This window comes from Vicugna pacos, chromosome 25 (genome assembly GCF_048564905.1).
Source record: "Vicugna pacos chromosome 25, VicPac4, whole genome shotgun sequence".
Taxonomy (NCBI): Eukaryota; Metazoa; Chordata; class Mammalia; order Artiodactyla; family Camelidae; genus Vicugna; species Vicugna pacos.
Genome location: NC_133011.1, coordinates 12424461 through 12445997, shown reverse-complemented (window position 1 = coordinate 12445997; position 21537 = coordinate 12424461). Strand labels below are relative to the sequence as shown.

The 21537-nt window shown below is 31.3% G+C and overlaps 1 protein-coding gene across 4 annotated transcripts in view; it reads right to left on the bottom strand.

Moving 5' to 3' along the window:
* RIMS2 (regulating synaptic membrane exocytosis 2) overlaps positions 1-21537 on the bottom strand; it is a 436528-nt gene that overhangs the window by 197129 nt on the left and 217862 nt on the right. For all 4 annotated transcript variants that reach the window (XM_072949585.1, XM_072949586.1, XM_072949591.1 and 1 more), the window contains 3 exons: positions 17154-17222; positions 14927-15083; positions 13116-13232 (listed from right to left, as the gene is read on the bottom strand). In XM_072949585.1, the coding sequence (XP_072805686.1) occupies positions 13116-13232; positions 14927-15083; positions 17154-17222 (343 nt within the window). The remainder of the gene's footprint in view (positions 1-13115; positions 13233-14926; positions 15084-17153; positions 17223-21537) is intronic.

Genomic DNA, 21537 nt, shown 5'->3' with positions numbered 1-21537 from the left:
CTGGCCAGAAGAAAAAAAGTTTTGACTCCTAATGTTAATTAATATTTGTTTCCTGAAGTAATATAAAAGAAGTTTAGCAAACATTATTTAAGCTTCTACTCATCTGTTTGGAAGAGACAGCACTCATAATTTTTCATTTTACAAACATGGGGTAGAGAGACCAATGGTTATGATTCATCACATACTGGGGATGCCATGTTCAGTTTATTGCATTTACCCCATTCAGAAAATTCCAGAGTTCATATACCCAAACTACACTCCACTTGGAACTATTAACACATATTTATTCACAGAAAGGGAATTCCCAGAACAAGACAGTAAACGGAACCTTGAGATCTAGACTGGGAAACCAGATACTCAGAAGGCGCCAATTTCTTTCTATTCTTTTCACAATCTTCAATAAAAAGGTCACTCTTCCTTTAAGTGTTCAGTCATTTTTTTCTCAAGTAGGTAGTTAGGGAGAATTTGGGTCATTCAGATCAAAAAATCATTCAGCAAGAGAAAGAGACAGATCCAGATTTGGTCTTTATCAAATAGGTAAAAGAATAACAATGTAGCAAAGGGACCGAGGATATTTCTGAGAATGGATTCAACCTCTGGGTATGTAAGTAAGTAAAGAAAAGTGGAGAATAGCTGGGAAAGGTAAAGGGGTAAAGAGACTAGAGTCTTCTACTGCGTTAAAAGTAACTCAATGGGAGAATAAGAAAGAACCATGTGTTCTTATCCAAGAGTAAAGTATTTTGTAATAACTGTAAATGTAAAGTAACCTTTAAAAGTCGTATAAAAATTTTAAAGTTTTCAAAGGTAGAACAATTTCAAATTATAAGATTCAGAGCATGGTTAGGGGAGTGACTGAAATAGAATTGGGTGTAAAGTTCTCTACCTCCAATTTGAGATAGGCAAGGAAGTGACTGGATGCCGAACAGATCATTCAGGTGAATGCTAACATCACTCAGGTTGATGGCAGTAATTGTGATAAAGAGGAAGACTAAACCCAAGTGCTAAAATCCTCTTCAGTCAACAAAATGACATAATCAAGGGGTCAACCAATGACATCAATGTGTGAGGGTAATGGATGGTTGTGCTCAGTTGCATCACATACAAGGGTTAAACAAGAAGCACAGAACGTCATGGTAATAAATAAAGGAGAAGGGGTAGGTGACTAGATGAGCTTTTACATCTTCAACAATCGCCAGAATCTCAGAGTGGAATGAAATGTTTGTCAGAGGGACTAAGTAACTTAGAAAATTAGCAGAGTGAAATAAGTGATCAAAGTCACTTTTAAAAAACAAAGGAAGGAAATGTTAAACTGAAAATTCAGTATAGCATTTACTATTTCTGTGAAAGAGACACACGAATGCAATAGGAAAGGAACTATGGGTAGATGCAAGAAACATAACCATATATTCTGGTTCTCAATTTGGGTAGAAGATTCATGGATGTTTATTTTATTACCATGCTTTGAAACGTGCATACTTTCTCTTGTATGTATCAAATTAATAATGATAAAACATAGTATTTTTAAAAGCAACTACAGAGGTTCATTCTTACAAAATATATCCAATTTTTCTGCAAGACTCACAAATTTAAATCATTTAAATGACAGTAAATCTTACAGTAAGTTATTTGATAACTTGATTTCTAAAACTGATTTTCCCAACTGTGTTTTGCTTTAATATAAACATTAATGATATTGTGTTTCCTGACCACAAATTAAATTATGGCACAAAAGACAATTCAGAAATGTATCTTTCAAAACAGACCAGGTAGGCTGAGGTTAAGAGCTGAGTAAGTATATGAAATTGATAATCAACCTAGAACTGATCAAGAACTGATTCCATCTGTGTTGGCTTACTGAAAGAATAAACAATACAAAGCAGAAATCTACTTATTGATAACTAAGAAAAATGCAGAATATAAACAACTAATGGGGTGCATAATTTTAATTTACATTTAAATGAAAAGATACCGGCATAAAAATAATCTTATAATCAGTAATGTCTCATTCATGCCACCCACCTTAAAAAAGGTCTTGGCTAATTATAAGGATAGTTACACAACTTTTTCAATATTTGTAAGGTAAGTGTATAATCATTGCAACCAAAAAAACAGTATGAATGTAATATACAGCAATAGTAAAAATAAAAGACATTAACAACAAAAAAGAACTACTTAGTACTGAAGCAAAATAACAGGAAAGAGATTGAGAAACGTAAAAGAAAATAAAATATAGCAATAACCACTATCATGCAATAAACTGGAAGGTACTTAATTTAAATTATGTTTACTGAAAGACATCACAAAACTTGAATTATTAGGATTTAGTGTTGATGTTATTTCTTATGTTCCCTTCCACATTTGTCTAAGTGAATTCAATCCTTAGGAATTTACCCATTATTTTCAATTATTTTTTCTAAGCTCTATCACTATCAACTGTTTTTTTTTCTTTTTCAGTGTTATTAGGTAGAATTATTACAGTTTGATTGCACATATACATTATATTGCATATCATTATCAACTTTTAGTTAACTGATAGGATAAAAGTGGTCTAAACATAACCTAAACCACTTTGAAACAATAGTCAGAGTGAGTACAACAAATAATTGCTTATCTATACAGCTGAGCCCACAACCACATTATCATTGCCGTTCTTGTCTCTGCCTACAGGGCCTCAAAATGCCACTGAACTGACTCAAATCCCTAAAGCTCCATTTAGCCCTGAGAAACTGCAAGCTTTGGAGACCTTCTTTCCCTGCTAGATTTCCTTCTAGGATTAAATAGAAAATTAATCTCCCTTTAGGTTAAATGTCAGGTAATTGACATTTCCATTCAATATAAGAAGAATGGTGGTAGATTAGAAATGAACAAAGATTTTGCCACAGACTCAGTATTCTCCACAGATCCAGGACCATCTGCTATGACTAATGAGTAGACCATAGCCTTTGATAAGATAACCATAAACCTAAGTTTAGCCTACAAAACTTCAGCTCAAGCTAAGTACTTTAAAGGACTGACTCAATTGTGGAGGGAGCTGGGGGAAGTTGGTTGTTAAGATTATATACCAATCAACTAATGCTGTTTAAATGTCTAATTATGAACTCTGCAGAGGAAGATGAGCTATTAATTGCTATTAATTTTTAATAATACTATTATTCTACCTTTCTAGGTAATAAGAGTCAAATGTAATTCCTGATGAACTAAATTTTTAGAATCATCGAAGAGATGATTCAGCCCAGTAAGGGACATTTTTGACATTTTGACATTTTACCACCATTGAAATGTTTATATATGCTTTATTTCCTACTGTTTTATAAGGATAATATTTATATATTTCATCTATAACCACTATGTATATACAAAAAACAGAAATAGAAGTGAATTATATCACACCAATAGACAGGCACATGCAATTCTACGGACAGACTCAATTGTAAGAAAAATATACCTGCCGTCCCTGTGATGATGTTCAATGGTCTGATTATATCTGGAGCGAGGTAGAGTAAGAAAATGACTGCAAGCATGGCAGAAACAAGAATATAAATGAGACTCAGGAAAGAAATGAGAAGGTAGAGTTTGATTTTTTAAAGTGAGATTCAAAAAAGATAAGCAGACAGTAAGCAAAGCAAATGAAAATTGTCACTGGAAAGCTTGCTCCTTTCTCCCAATGTGCACTGTAACATGGCAGTGCTAAAGGTTAAACTATTCTAAGGACTCCAAAACAAAACACAACAAAATGTAACAAATTGAGATTTAAACAATATTTCAAAATAAAATTTTATCAATTATCACTCAAACATCTTCAGCACCAACTATAAAATATTACACAGTACAGATGCTTTCTCATTTTTTAAGAGGAAAAGTAGGAAGAGAAAAATAATAAAATAACCAGAAAGTTTAAGAAGAAAGCAATAAAAGTAATTTCTAACACTTAGGAGATTTTATAAGGCAATTATTTCTTCTTCAATCATTAATAATTAAAAATAACCAAAAGGGCTTATAAAATTCCATTAAGTGAGGAACAAATTGATTCAGAATATCTTTACTTGATTATTACTTTTATTTTCTAAATGTTTTGGATGCTATTCATTTTTCCATTCACTATGTTTATTACGTGTTTACTGGCTCTGCTGCATTTCATGCCTCATGACTACTGGAAAGTAGCACATTGACCTTTTCACCCCTCAGGAGCTGATTCTCTTCTTTCTATAGCACTAATTCAAACTTTTCTATTTTTTTTAAACCTTTCATGTCAAAACACTATTTTGGCAGATGATCATTATGTTTCAGTAAAAGATGGAAACCAACCTTGAACTCTCAATATCCATACTTCTACCTCTAAATATAGACTACATATATATTTATATCTTCACTAGTCCTTTTCTTCTGCAATAAAGGAAGAAATTCCTCTGCTTGTAATCCTACTTTTCACATGACCTTGCTTCATTCATTTTGTCTCATGCTTTCCCTTCCACAACTGCACTTAATCCTAAAAATAAAAGCTTCACTAACCTTTCTTTCCTCTGACTTTGCTTTCATTACAAAACATCTTAGACGTATCTACAATTCTTCCTTACTTTCTTCTAAAATTCACTTTCATACTCTCAGTCACGCTCAAAGCTTACTGTAATTTGACTTCTGCCTCTTCCGTCCTCTTGAAGCTATCTTGTGAATTTTACCTGTGAAATCCTAAAAAATCATTTAATTTCCTCTTGATCTTCATCATACTACACTTACCTATAATTTTAGACACTGATTTTCAACCTCTATTTCTTGACACTGTCTCTCAGTTTCTGAAACACTATCCTCTCTAGCTACTAAAAATAATATTTAACATGTAACTATGTGCCAAGTACTCTGCTAAAGCTTTGTCTGTGTTATCTCTTTTACTTCTCTCCTAACAACTCTTTGAGATAGGTTCTAGTATTCCCAAGACAGAGAAACAGGCTGAGTGCTTACGCACAGCCACATAGTTAAGTTGAAAGACTGAGTTTCAAACTCAGGGCTTTTCTTAAGCCACAAATCAGGCTTTTAACATGTACACTTTGTCCTGGTGGCCCATCTATCTAACTGCTTCTTTATCCATTTCACTTACTGATTCCCTTACTTTGTATTCCTTAGAGGCAGTGGTTTCCCAAGATTTGTTTCTCAACCTTTATATTCCAACACATTCCTTCTGGACGATACTATTTGTTTTTATAGTGTAAACTCTCACTTTGGTTTAGCCTTGGTTTTTCTTTGGGTTTCACCTTTCCAGTGGCTTCCTGGGCTCTCCACATGGCTGCTAAAGGGTTATATAGGGATTTCAGAAAAACACATGTTAATTGTAAGACTTGAGCAAGACATTTGCCTATTCGGACATCTGGTGCTGCATTTGTGAAATAAGGGGGCTGGAGCAGTAGTTTTCCAACTTTTTTATTGAGAAGACCACTTGTTTTCTTCAAACAAAATTTTATGTAAAAGCAAAATTTAAGAATCTGATGAAATCAGAATGGCTCTGTGCTGCAGAGGGAGTGAGAAGATTAAACCGTATCCGTTTGGCTTCAACCTTGCGTACAGCAGCAGTGCTTCAGGTGCCTCTTTAGAACCTTGGACCCTACAATCTCTAAAGGCCTTTCTAGCTTCAAATACAATTCTTTAATTCCCCACTGTAACTTAATATAATACTTCAGCTATTCCTTTTCTTGTAATCTCAGTTTTAACTAAGGATTTAAATATTTACTTAATAAACCAAGCTTCAAAATCTCAAAATTTAACTCCTCCACTTTCCTTATTTTCCACATTCAGTTGATTTATGAACATTGCCAGGTCTAATGTCCAATAACTCAAATTTGTCCTGTCTTTTTCTTTTCTCCTGCTAATACCTTACATCAGGCTTATCATGTCCGTTGAAATAACCTTCTATTAGGCCTCCTTTTAGATCCCAGCCCTCTCCTGATCTAATCCACTCTCCACCCTACCTATGGAAGTGTATTTACAAATTACGCTTCAGATCATGTAGATATCCTGCTCCAAATCCTTTAGTGCCTTCCCATTTCAAAAAAAAAAAAAAGTAAAAAAGTATATATTCCTTAAAATGGCATACAAATTAAGTTCTAAGCTATTTTCAATCTTCTCCAATTACTTCCCTTTTCCCACACCATAACTTTTTATATAGGTCCACCAGACTACCTAAGATTCTCTAAATAAATCCCATACTTTCTAACTCCAAGACTTTGTTCACGCTTATCACTTTCCCAAGAAGTCCATCTGTCCTTCTCTGTCTCCACTTCATTGCCTTTCAAACTTCTACTCATCTTTGAAGTCCAAATTCTTCTTGAAGCTCTTCCCAATACATCCAAGCAAATAATTTTCTCTCCAATCTGTTCCAATACTATTATGCTTAGACCTCACGTCTTCTACATTTTATAATTAGTTGGTATAAATTAATTGGCATAATCAGTTGAATAATCCATTGAGCTAAACCAAGATAATGTCTATTTTAAATCTTTGTGCACAATAGCTGACCCACTCAATAAATATACTTTGGGTTGAAATAAAAAGTAAAAACAGAATTATGTTGTTTTCATGGTGAACCTACTCTCCAAAGAGAATAGTGGTTCATGTGATCATAGAAATATTCTAGAAATGTAAACAGAAGATTACAAACCAATGTAGTAAAAGAAAATAAGGAAAATAGTATCAAAAAGAGATATTCCTAGCTTTACAAAGAGTAGAAAGAATACCCAACAGTAGTGAGGCTGGGATATTGTATTTAAAAAGAACAGACTTCCTCTAAAAATTACTTAAGTGTAACAAAAATGCATCAGATTCAAAGCATGTTAAAATTTTTAATATTCATAGAACTTATATATTGTCATCCAATTTCTAATATTTTCCTTGAGGAAACTTACAGTTAATTTTGCCCCTATAAGCCAAAGAAAACATTAAACAAGAATAACCTTCACAGAGCAGCAGTTTACTTTGTTTCTCTTTTTGTGGTGGTTAATTTTATGTGTCAGTTTAACTGGCCAAGGGGTACCCACATTAACCAGTATTTCTGGGTGTGTCTGTGAGGGTGTATCTAGATGAGATTCTCATTTGAGTATTCCTTCTCATATTCTTTTTCATTATAGGTTATTACAATGTATTGAATATAGTTCCGTGTGCTATACAAGGACATTGCTGTTTATCTATTTCATATATAGAAGTTAGTGTCTTCCAATCTCAAACTCCCAATTTATCCCTGTACCCACCATCCCTGTTGCCCTCTGGAAATCACAAGTTTGTTTTCTATGTCTGTAAGTCTGTTTCTGTTTGGTAAATAACATTTCTCATTTTTTTTGATTCCACATATAAGTGATATCATATGATATTTTTCTTTCTCTTTCTGGCTTACTTCACTTAGTATAACAATCTCCAGGTCCATCCACATTGCTGAAAATGGCATTATTTCATTCTTTTTATGGCTGAGTAGTATTCCATTGTGTATATATACCATATCGCTTTTATCCATCATTTGTCAATGGATATTTAGGTTGTTTCCATGTCTTGACTATTATAAATAGTGCTGCTGTGAACACTGGAGTGTATCTTTTAGAATTAGAGTTTCCTCTGGATATATGCCCAGGAATGGGATTGCTGGATCATATGGTAACTCTATTTTTAGTTTTTTAAGGAATCTCCATACTGCTTTCTATAATGGCTGCACCAAATTACTCTCCAATCAACAGTGCAGGAGGGTTCCCTTTTCTCCACACCCTCTCCAGCATTTATTGTTTGTGGACTTTTTAATGATGGCCATTCTGACTGGTGTGAGGTGATACCTCACTGTAGTTTTGATTTACTTTTCTCTAATGGTTAGCAATAATAAGCATTTTTTTCATGTGCCTATTGGCCAATTGTATGTGTTCATTTGGAGAAGTGTTTGTTTAGGTCTTCTGTCCAATTTTTGATTGGGTTGTTCATCTTTTTTGTTATTGAGTTGTATGAGGTGTTTATATATTCTGGAAATTAAGCCCTTGTCAGTTGCATCATTTGCAAATATTTTCTCCCAGTCCATAGGTTGTCCTTTCATTTTGTTTATGGTTTCCTTTGCTGTGCAAAAGCTTCTAAGTTTAATTAGGTACCATTTGTTTATTCTTGCTTTTATTTCTATTGCCTTTATAGACTGCTCTAGGAGAACACTGCTAAGATTATGTCAGAGAATGTTTTGCCTATGTTTTCTTCTAGGAAGTTTATAGTGTCTTATCTTATGTTTTCAGTCTTTTAAGCCATTTTGCGTTTATTTTTGTGTATGGTGTGAGGGAAAGTTTTAACTTCATTGATTTACAAGTGGCTGTCCAACCTTCCCAAAGTCACTTCCTGAAGAGGCTATCTTTTCTCCATTGTATATTTTTACCTCCTTTGTCATTTAACATTAATTGACCTTAGGTGTGTGATTTTATTTCTGGGCTCTCTATTCTGATCCATAGATCCCTATGTCTGTTTTTGTGGCCTTTTTTCCTTTCTCACTTTTGAGCTAAGCATCTCATAACTCTCTGGTCCTCTGACTGAAATTTATAACATAGGCTCCCCTGCTTCTCAGGTCTATGGACTCAGACTAAATTACACCGCAATTTCATGGGTCTTAAGGTTGCAGACAGCAGATAGTAGAACTTTTCAGCCTGCACAATCATGAGAGCCAATTTCTCACTATGTATGTATGTATGTATGTATGTATGTATGTCTGTATTTATCCATCTATTCTATTAGTTTTGTTTCTTTGGAGAACTGTGACTATATACTTTTCTATAGACATATTATACCTTTTGACCTAATCTAGTCATAATCTCCCTTGAGACTGAGTGGAAAATAAAAGAATGCATCTATGTATATTACATAAAATTAAACATACTGCTTTGGTAAGCCCCCTAAAATCTACCTAAGATACAGAGATGTATGCAAAGCCCTTTGTTACACACACTTGGTACAACTTAAAAACATTTTATTTACACTTCTCCATTAAACCGTGCTTACTTTTCTCCCCAAATTAATGGACTTTGAAATCTTAGCTATAAATACTGTCTTGAATAAATATAATGCATTAAAGAAATAAAAGTTATAATAAAAACTGCATTTAATACAAATTAAAAAAAAATTGAGCAGAGTAGTATTTCATTGTAAAAGAATAAAATAGAAAACTAAAAGAATGATTAAATTTTGAAAAGACAAAAAAAGAAGTTACAGATTGTCAAATTATGATAAAAAATCACTATTCAAAGAACTGAACAAGATTACTGATCAAATTTCTTGATACACTTTGATTCTTAATAAAAAATATAATCTTTGAAGACAAAACAAAATCATATTATAATGAATCATCCTTCCATTGTATTTAATTAGCCTGAATGTCCCCTTTTAGGAACTACCACATATACAAAAAGGACTGCAAAAGGAGGAGATAAAATATCTTATTCTTAAGTAACCTGTAGTTTTGAAAGCTAAGTTTCCAACAATCTCAACTTAATACAAAACTTTCCACTCAGTGTCTTTAATATTGTTAATGTCTTGCTACTTTATAGATCCTAAAATATACTATGATTTAACTATGTTAAAATGTATTACTGAAATATGATAAATAAGAAGTTATATTATTTTTGTAAGGTAAATTCTCTCTTTTCACTTACTTTCTCTATATTTTCAAACTTTCAGAGATGTATTTCTCTCATAGTTGATAACTGAAAGAACCAAAAAAACTATAAATAGTTATGGGTATGTTTGGCACTTTCTGGTAGCTGGTTGTCTGATAAAGAGTAGGGAAATAGCATAAGTGTGTGAGGTACTTCAGAAATCCATATAATAGGTCATTTTTCTTTTTAGAATATAAATGCATTAACTGAATGCACAAAAAAGTTTATGAAATAATGTATCTTCTGCCAGTGTTAATTATATATTTTTTATTATTATGCTAAAAGTATACTCCATGTAAATAAATGCATCTAATATATTTTGGCCTCTTGGATAGACATAAAAATGTGGACTGCAGGATATCTCTGACATGTACAGAAATAGTACCTAGTACTCTATACTTATCCAAATAGTAAAGTAACTCATGTAAACAAATAAGCTCTTGAAGTGATTTCTAATACTAAAGTCATATAGTTTGCCCTGGGAAAATTATGTTTGTAATTGTAGTAGTTACCAAGATTTACCAGAGAAATTAGAGAAAACCAAAAAGTAGGGGGGATGGAGAGGAAGATGAAAGATGTCCATTACAACTAATCATTTTTGACTAATATCCCTATATCCAAGTTTCTCAATTACTTGTAATGAACCTACTTTATTTTCAAAACAGAATAGGATTTTGACTAATGATTATAAAGTGAGATGTGCCAAGAAATAAAGATCCAATCAAATTTCTAAATATAATTCTTTTTACATTACCTATAAGAAAAGGATATGAATACTGTATTTCGTTCTTATGCCACTTAACTTTAACCAGGTACCGTTAGTTAATGTCAAATGGCATCATCTCCTCCAGTATAACCAATGTAAAAAGCCATTATCTTTATTCACAACTTCCAATATGTCCCCAAGTCCCATATCCTTTGTACTGGGTACATGGATGTACATATGCATTCTGCCTCTGCATCTTTGCTCCTGTCCTCGCCTGAATAAATATGCCCATTTTCGAGGTCCAACTCACGTCCTACATTCTCTACAAACCTCTTAAAAACACTTGAATTACTGATTTCTCTTTTCTCTGCTTAATTGATAAGAACATTAAAATGTAAATTATTTGTAAACCAAAAGATCCTTTTAAAATGTTAAGAGTAAAGCACATTTTTTGAGTACATACCATGCAACTGGAAGTCCTGTGTCACCCAATCTACGCAATAACCCTATAAAATTGGTATAAATTTTCTAGTTTTATAGATAAGGAAATTGAGTGCCAAAGAGGTTAGCATACACATACACACAGCTAGCAAGTGATAAAAAGACTAAATTCAAATCCAGTGCCATTTAATTTCAGATCCTATGGAAAGGTGTACCTTCCATGCAATACTATTATGATCCAGTGGGTCAATTTTTACTGACAAAAGTGACGCACTACCGAAAGTAACTAAATTTCACTTATGATCTCAAAGGAAATTATTTTAGGCTTTTAAATCAACAGTATTATTGACGGATTCTATAAAATGCTGTTCATGAGAATTCACTGTAAGAATTCTAGAGCATTCTTGCCTTCTAGCCAGTACATAATAATTACAATGAGTTCACATGCATTCTATTATTGTACAGTTTTTAGAATATTCGGATAAAACAGAAACTAAAAACTCTTTGTTTAATGTGACCTAAAACAGTTCACAACTAAGAATAATTATAATCTGGTAATCTATAGCACTCTAATAATAAAGCCACACAGATCAATTTCCCCCAAAACTTCTGAATTACTTGAATATTTTTGCTAAACTAAAAGATTCATAAAGTTATAAATGAGAAAAATATAACATTTCAATTATGACTAATTCAAATATTAACTAATACCAAGGATTAGTCACCAAGGATTTAATAGCAATTTTTTTCTTTAAAATATTGATAAAATAATGTGTTTGATATGTAGTGGTCATTTTTGTGTGTAAGTATAATTTTAGAGGTTAATTTTATTATATTCTTCTCTGCAAGATTTAGACCATACTGTCCTCAGAAAAAATATAGTCCATTTGACAAAAGCCTGAAAGATTTAAAGTCATTTCAGACTTCTCTCCGTCATCATTTCCTTTATAAAACTTCAATGAACAAGGAGTCAATAAATCACCATATAAATAATTTCCTGAAATTGTCAAACTCATTGAAGTTCTATTAGGTAACAAAAAAACTCATTCACTCACCCTAATATGACTCCTTCCAACGCCTAATAATACCAGTATAGTCACCTTTCTTTCACTATTACTGTACTTCATAAGCATCAATTTCTATAGGTAGCATGCCTATAATTACTCCTAAAGATCACTATGAAAAAGTCAAATAAATTTAAAAGAAAAAAACATTAACTTTCATTCAACACTAATAAAGATGTTAATTTAATAACTTCCTATTTCTTCTTAGATCTCAGACACAAAACCCAATACTTGTTTGACACGATTGAAGATATCCCCTGTCTTATCTTTAAATGTGTATTTGAACACAATGAAATTATAAGCACAAATTGAGTATAAATAACTCTAGATTTAGACAAAACAATGAAATTTGTAAATACTGAGAACAAATTTTCCTAGCAGTTGATTTAAACCCCCCCGAAGGTTTTTACTAAAATTAGTTTAGGATACATACAAAGAGATTTCTGAGTTCCCTTGTTATTTTATAACAATATTCTCTGAATAGTACATTAAGTTTTTTTTCCTAATCCTTATCTTAAACCCATTTGATAGTTTGGGGGAAATATCACAGCATTTTTCATTTTATATATAACCAAACCAAAATTAGAGGTTTAATCAATTTACTTAACTTAAAAAAATAGTAATTAATGCATGTATTGAAACATACCATATTACTTCTAAGTATGTCACATTTAATTGAACAAATTCAGAGCATTCTTCCAAATGCAGCAGTCAACAAGCCTAATTCTTTAAAATGCTTAAAAGGTTTACTGAAAGCCATGAGGAAAAACCTCTTCATGAATCAGTTTTTGTGTCTGTTTCCTAACAAACCAGACTTGTCTCAACATTTTTATATGTAAGAAGTCACAATGATTTCCCTGATGAGTGTAAAAGACTTTAAGTCTATTGTCTCATGAAAGTATTTTTCTATATAATAATTGGTTATGATAAGGTAAAAATAATAAAACATCTTCTTCTCATTATGATTAGCTTCATAACCTCATGTGCAAATTCACTAATTGGTTTGATTTAACAAAGTACCAAAATTGCAAGAGTAAACTAAACTTTTTTTCTTACTAAAGAAAAGGTTGTTTTTCTTTAATTTTTCTTAATGATGTGGCAGTCATAAGAATCAGTGTAGGCATTGTTAAGGAAGCATATTGTTTTAGAAACTGAGATAAGAAATACCCAAGTTCAGGATGAAAACATTTTATGGTAATGCCTTCTTCCTGAAGGCAGCAATGATAATAAGGTCTAACAGTATTTCATCATATTTACCTGTCTCTATCTGGAGAATAATGGTCGTCCATGACACGATGTCTATCCATTCGGCTGATTGTATTATAATGTCCCGTAGTAGAGCGTGTCCCTCGAAGTCCCTGTTCCACATTCCGACTGAAAAAGCACATTACATTAAATATCTTAATAAACCATAATCATATACTACACTAAGAAATTAAGTGTATTAATAAAGATAGTAGGAAAAGACAAAAATCAGTGTAATGTCAAGTCCAAGTTTTTTGTTTTGTTTTAACCAATTGCACCTCTGGCTAATGGTATAAATTTCAACAGGAGGCTGATAATGAAGTTAGGAGATTGTTGCTATTAACAGAAGTACGACATAAAATTAAGCTAATATCAATGGAGATACAGATAGGATTATTAAGCCTATTAAGGGATGATTCCCAGGTGTTAGTGATGGTAATGATACACGAAGTACAGAGGGAAGAACAGATTTGTGTGGAGAAAATGAATTCAGCATGTTGCTTACACACAATATACTGGAGGACCTTCCTTTAGGGATACTGATTGCTATTTGTTTTTTTTAAATCTAAACTGAAGTCTTTACAATTAATCAATGACTGTTTTTGTAAACTACCATCCTTGACTTGGATTGTCTACTTACATAGTTCTTTTTCATGATACAATAAACCTTTTACACGAGCTCCTGTTATTATGGTCCTTCTATTAAGCGCGGTTGAATCGAATCTGAAACCCATACTGATTTTCTATTGGCATGTTCAAATATTCTCTCCTTGGTAAAAGTCAAGCATTCTTTTTTTTTTTCCCAAAGAGGAAGGGCTTAATTTATTAAAGCTACAAATTCAAAATCTTGTTCCTTCTTGTACTTTAAATTTCAGATTACAAATTTTATTAATCTACTGATAGGTCTGCCACATTTAAGCAATTACTTTTCAGAAGACTTTTTAATAATTTTTGTCCCATTTACAAAAAAACTCAGTTAATTCAACATCTGCAAACATTTTAAACTCTGTTTAAAAATGTAATACATTAGATTTTCTTTTTAATTACTTAAGTTATCTAAATTAAGTAAACACTTTTAAAGTACTTAATATCCTTTTAAAGTTAAATTTATAAATATAATAAATCTTGTTCTCTTAGATAGTCCAATACCATATATAAAATTAAGACTACAATTAAAAATTCTAAGTCTAAAAGTCTGAAACTAACTCAATTACTCATTTAAAGTAAGTGATACAAGGCTGTTATTCTGAGATTTCAAATTTCTTTAAACACTGCAAGTATATAAAATGTGAAATTATGCACATATTTCCTGCTAGGAAACATTATTTGCATGATTCTTACTCCATTAAGTGTTTCTGTACTTAACTGGATTGATCAGTTTTCCACTATGCTAAGACCTGGAGTTGCAGGTTTTCCAAGCAATTCTTCCCTCTGCCTGTGCATTCCCTTATAGTCTTTGCATGATTGTTCTTAATTTTAAGGCACTATTAACTGTTTATTTTTTCCTTTTCCTTAAATTATCAATATGTATATCATTCATGAGTGTAATTAGTTGGGTTTAACTAGAGCTGCTTAATATTTATTTATATGAAGCTGAAAGTTGAATCTTCTTTATAATTATGAATTTACAATAAAATGTCACCCAAAGTTACAAAGAAGCCCATATTTCATATTACTCTTATTACATAGGCTATTAAATAGTATGTTTTTCCTTATGTAATTTTTTCTACAAAAACTTACTATCTGTAGAAATTTATGATAATACTTTATGATAAATAGGCTTGTAACATCATCCTACAAATAAAATATGTATACAATCTTACCTTTGTGGGGGAGGGACACTGGGTGACCATGACCTAGTCCTTCCTATAACATCTACTCGGTGAGGAGACCCTGATGGTGAACAATGGTTTGATGACATTACTTGTTCTGGCACTGACAATGTCGAGCTTTGAAGATCTCGGCCATTGTGTCGATAATCTAAAGGTGGAAACAGTAAGATTATAGTTATCTACACAATAAGATCTTTTGCATTTTGTACTTTACTAAAAAACATAAAATGCTGGTAAAGTTGAAAGGCTCTGAGTATATGAAATGTAGAGCACAATGACTAAAGCATAATACTAAGATAAAGTAATATTTTATAAACACTTAAACTGGAAAGAAATGACAAATATTCAAATATTTAGATAGCTACTATGTCCAAGGCACTATGCTAGGTAGAGTAAAACTTTTTTATGCAGTTAGTAATCTTCAATAAAAGACTCAAGTTTATCCTAAAAACATTTTCATCTCTTCAGTGACTTAGAAGAGCTTCAAATGGTTCTCAACAATTATAAATAAAATGATTAACTTCACAAAAGTTTCTAATGTCTATAGTCGAGCAATATTAGAAAGCACTCTGAATACCACTTTAAGTAAATATATAAACTCTGAGAGGTTCCAAGGACTCGAAGTCATCACCGTATCTTTGAAAATATCAGAATCAGGATTATAGTATTGTAGCTTTTGACAAGTTATTTTTAAATGCATTATTAAAGTATATGATGAGAAAACTATGTCTCAAAAATTATACTGGATTCAAAATAGGAAAACATAGGATATTACACAGCAGTCGTTTCTCTTCAGTGGATTATTAAATGATTCATTATGTATAAAAAGAATTTATAATAATGTTGACACAAGAAAAGATGATGTTTTATGACAGTAAAAAAATAATGAACCCAGGGTAAACACATTTAATTGTGTCGGTTTTCTAAATACTATTCTGTAATAGCAAAAATTATTTCAGAAGGTATTATCCCAAATAACAAATGATTCCTGAAAAGTTTTTAAAGATACATTTCCTTTAACAGAGAAAAATAATAAAATGATCTTTTTTTTGTCATCTTAGAAACAGAAAATAGAAGAATTGATATGTGCCCCAAGTCACATCAACATAAAGAGCTTTAATGACATGAAGGAAAATAATTTGGATGAAGACAATCTGATAAAGAGAAGAAGCTGAAAAGTCAATTAACAAAGAGCTAGAGTAGAAGCAGGAAACAGTATATACTAACGATCTCCAAGCAAGAGGTCATGAGAAATATGACTTTATTGAGGTTTAATTCACAAAACATAAAACGTGAAAACTATTTTTTCAGTCTTAGTGAATTAATACATCATTCACCCTTAGTGCAAAAAATAAAGGCTAAAAGATAGTTACTGAGTTTTTAAAAAGTAATACACTGATAGCATGCAAATGGGCTCATACTCTAACAAAAACTGTCCAACAGAAATGATCAGTCAGTGATCCAAAAGCAGCATGTCTTATATTCAATAGGACATTTTGTTCAGGGCAAAATTAGCTATGCTTATGTTGTTTGTTAGGCTAACCTCCAAGAAGAAGAGATTCAAATATTTCTATAATATTTGGAGAATAATATATATAAATATTTTTCCAGAATTTATTAAAAAGTAGCTACTTACCTAAATATTAAATTATCAAATAAATTTCTAACCATAAATGAGACAATATTTTAAACTATAATATCATAAGTTCAAAATGTAGCTGAACCCGATACTTAACATAACAACAATAAAAACATTTCAAAAAATTCATTCAAATATTTGACATCTTTGAATATACAGTGATGTCAAAAAGACTGTATTTTTCCCCCACACACTGTTAGTGAAGTATAAAGAAATTTCAGTTATATAATTTATAGTGAGATCCTTATTATTTAGTAATTTAAAAATAGAAAATTGGTGTTTACTTATCTGACATCTTTCAATAAGAACATTTAATCTAACAATTGGTACAGGTATTCCAGCAACCAGAATTATTCAATTTAAACTGCCAAAAGGCTGTTTTGGGGGGATAAAGAGGCAAGTTCTTTATCTATCTACCTGTCTACCTACTTATCTATCTATCTATCTGTCTACCTACCTATCTATCCATCCATCCATCTACCTATCTATCCATCTACCTATCTATCTACTTATTTATTGGTAATTAATGATGAGTTTCACTTCCTTCTTAATACTATAAAATAATTCAGAAATTCTTACCTGATACAACACCAATTCCATCATCACAGTCATAGTCAGAGACTTCACTATCACTTATTCTCTTTGACCCTATGATGCAAACAATAAACAATAGCAATAATTAAAATTGCTGATCAGTTACAGGGAAAAAAAAACCCTCAACAACCTGAAAAACAAATGAAAGGATTTTAAATGGAATACTTGAGAATAAAAAATAGAGAGAAGAAAACTCATTATGAATTCACAAACACTTGTTTCCACATATATTTCATTATGTGAGAATACTACTCTTGAAATGTATAAGACAAAGTTCCTAAATAGCTTAAAGCTTGAAATAATATTAAATAATATATGTAAGTGATTTGATGCTGATTGATAAAATCTATTGGACAAAAAGCTGCATCAAAAATAGCTAAGTCAGGTCAATGTTAGATGCTTTTTGATAAAGGCACTTAAATCTAGGTAAATTTCAAAATACAAACATTATATTCAAAGGCATTCATGTGTCTTTTTCTAATATGCGTGACCAATAAATTTAATATACCCAATTCCTTATTTTCCACACTCATGGAGAGGAAGCATAATTTGACATCTTAAACATTCTTCTTTTCTATTACTTTAGTGGTTTCTCTGTTGCTCTGAGAAAAAAATGAGAAATAAATCCTCCACAAAACTGACTAACACATCTCCATTATGAACTGCTATGTTTTCTAAGAAATAGTCTAAGACAGAGCAGTAATTATTATTATAATTCAAGAGCTGTGTGTTTTGTTTACAAAACAAATCTAAAACAAAACTTTAAAATGTTAATCATGCTATGGCAAAAACAGCATTAAATTGAATTAAATAGAGCTTTGATGGCTAAAGCAGATTAAGTGTACACATTTAATTATGAAATATATCACGTACATACATAAACATGTTGCAGTTTGGTTTTTAATATATGGTTCCTCCCACATGTGCCTCAGGAATAGGCACACCTGACACAAAAGAATGATTAATGCATTTTTCTCTTCCTTAGTATCAGAGAATATTTAACAATAAATGAAGACAGTGTTGCTCTTTCAAAAGAGGACTTTTTTTAAATCTGCTTACTTATCCTACATATAATTCATTAAACAGACTAAACTCTGTGAGAAAATAAATGCTTGCCTATACAGTTTATAAAACACTGAAAGCCCATGTTGTGTAAGGTGTGTAAAATAGCAATAATCAAAACGTTCCAGAAATTCCCTCCATTGTTGCAACTTCCTGTTAGAAATACACTATACATTCTCTTTTCCTTTATCTGTTTTAATCCTTGCCCTCTTGAGAGAGAGTCTTTTTTTTTTTTTTGCCAGGAACTGCAGTTCTTGTTTTTCCCCTTTTCATGGTTAGGTAGAAGACACCTATCTATTTTGATCATATGGTTCCACTGAATGAACTCACTATTGTTTTCCTTACAAATTCATATGTCATAAAGCTTTAGACCCAATTTGAGGCTCTTATAGTCCCAACTAGTATGGAAACTACAATTATCTGACAACATCCCAACAGAACTGTCGCAAAAATTTTATAAAATTAGGACATACATTCTAAATGACCTTGGGAGAAAGGAGGGATAACACAGATGAGGCTACTGATGAGAGATTTAAGAACTGCTATTCGGCTTGTAGTCATGTTTCACCTTGCAAATGCTCAAAGACAGAGCGATGATTAGTTTGATGGGCCACATACACTACAGAGCATAAAGACCACGTGCTTTTTGTATTGGTCAAGGATCAGATGTGCCTCTGATGCAAGACAAGAACGACACCAGCAAAAGATGAAATTAATTTTATCAGCCTTTGTGAGTGATCTTGTGCGGGGGTGGATAAGGTCAATATGTGCTTTGTAAATGTTACTTCCTTCCATATCTTGATTACTTTCCTGATGGAAGTCTCCACCTATTCTGATATGAATCCTACAGATAGTAAATACCTTGCAGTTATGTTCTCTCTAGGCGGATTGTGTCATTTCAACATTCTGATGAATTCAACTACTTAAGTTTAATGTCACTGAATGTATCAATCTTCTCTTTTAAAATTAGTGTATTCAGCATCTTGTTTAAGAAATTTCTTGAGTTTACAAGCACAAAGATATACTCTTATATTTTTTTCTGAAAGTTTAAAAATTTTCCTTTGTGCGTTTACACCCTTGTGCATTGTAAATCGAGTTTGTGTATGGGATGAGATATGGATATAACTTCCTTTTTCCAAAAGGATAACACATCTCAGCATTGTTTATTTAATCATTCTACCTTTCCCCAATGATCTGCAATGTCACCTCTGTCATAAATAAATATATCCAATCTGCTGGGATTTGCTTGGTGTCCTTTTTTTTCCCCTTGTACAGGCTGCCTATCTGTAAACCAATAAATCAGTCTTTGTTTATTATAATGTTATATACTGAAAAGCAAATCTTTCACCTAATTATTCATATCTTAGATCTTTCTTCCTTGCTTTGCCTTTTAAATTTTAGATTCAGGTTATAAAACTGTACAAAAACATCCTGTTGGGATTTGGTTTGAAATGCACTAAATCAATACATCAATTTGGGGAGAACTGTCACATCGTTTTATTAGCCATGAACATGGCATTCTCTCCATTTAAGTTTTCTTTAAGGTTTTTCTATGAAATTTTTAACTTTGGCCACTCAAATTTTCTACATTTGTTAGATTTATCATTTGTATCTTATCATTTCTATTGTTATTAGAAATATTGTTAAAATTACGTTTCTTAAACCTAGTTGCTCATAAAAAGAAATGCAGTCTTATTGTAAAATAATGTTAACAAACCACCTTATTAAAGTTCTTCTTTTCCTTTTACTTCTAATAATTTTATTATGGTTTAATTTGTATTTGCCTATGTAGACAATCTTTCTTCCCAATCCTAACGCCTTTTTTCTCTTTCTCTTGTCTTTCAATGCTGATAAGCACAATGCTGGAAAGGAGTCAAAAAATTTTACATTTGTTTTTAAATTATGATTTTGAATAGAAATTTTCTAATCTTTCCCTATTAAAAATATCTGCTGAACTTACATTTTATCAGATTGAGAAAGGTCTCATAATTTCTGTGGTATTTCATTAAGGAGTTTTGCAGTTTTACTTACAATTGATTTTGACATGTTAAGAATTTGTGTAAGGTTACAAAAAAAAATCTGTTCATTGACATTTTCAGTTTTAGAACTCATCTATGAAATTATCATAGTCTGGTGTTTCCCTTGTGGAAATATTTTACATTACTAATTCCCCTTTTCAGTAGCTGTAGAATGAGTTATTGATTCAAGGTTTAGTAAATTATATTTTTATAGGAATTTGTTCACTTTAAGTTTTCAAAACATTGTTTGCTACAGTGTTGTAAATTTTAATTTATAATCTATTTTCTGACATACCGATTATGTCTCCATTTGAATACTAACTATACTTTCTTTTTATCCTATCAATAAATTTCACTACAGGTTTATTTTGTTATTCATCTAAAGGACTGACTTTTGGGCTCAATAATCCTATCAATTAGAAATTTGTTTCTTATTTTATTAATTTTGTTCTTGTTTTTAGGATTTCTTTCCTTCTACTTTTATTTCACTATTCTTTCCCTAAACTCAAACTGGATGAATACATTGTAATTTTAAGCCTTTAAATATTTTATTAACATAAGCATCCCCTCTTTGAGGACTTCTTCGCAATACACAAATATTTGTAGGTAGCATATTCATTATAGTTCAGTTCTTGGTATTTTCTTCTTGGGTCTATAAGATATTTACCATACTTCATTAAATCTAAGCTACTATTGACTGAATAATCCCTGACAATTACAGAGATAATAGATCTTGAAAATATGTTTATGAGAATATATGTCTATTTTTTTAATTTGTCAAATGTATGGTATAATTTATCTCTTTTTTAAAAATTGACACAGTAACACTAGTTGAAGAAAACAGCCTACATCACATCAATGTTTTTAAATTTGTCAAAAAATGAAATTATTAAATAGTACATTAATAATTCTTATGTTTTATGGATATAAGAGAAATATGAATTCACTAACTGTTATGTTCAGAATTCTTTATTTGGCTCTGAGATTAAATTTATTAATTGTGTTATTTGGTTACTTTGTATCTTCCCTAAATTTTTGTTTGCTTGATCAATAAATGATCAACAGAAAATTATATTGGGGTCTCCTACAATAGTGGTAAATTTGTTGAATTTTCTCTCTAGTTTTACTTCAATGCTTATTGAAGTTATTTATTTATATATGCAAGTATAAAATAATTTCAACAGATGTAAAAAATCATTTGAGAAAGTTTAACTCACATTCATGATAAACTGTCTCAGCAAACTAGTAAGAAGACTTCCTCAAACTGATAATAAGCATCTACAGAAAAC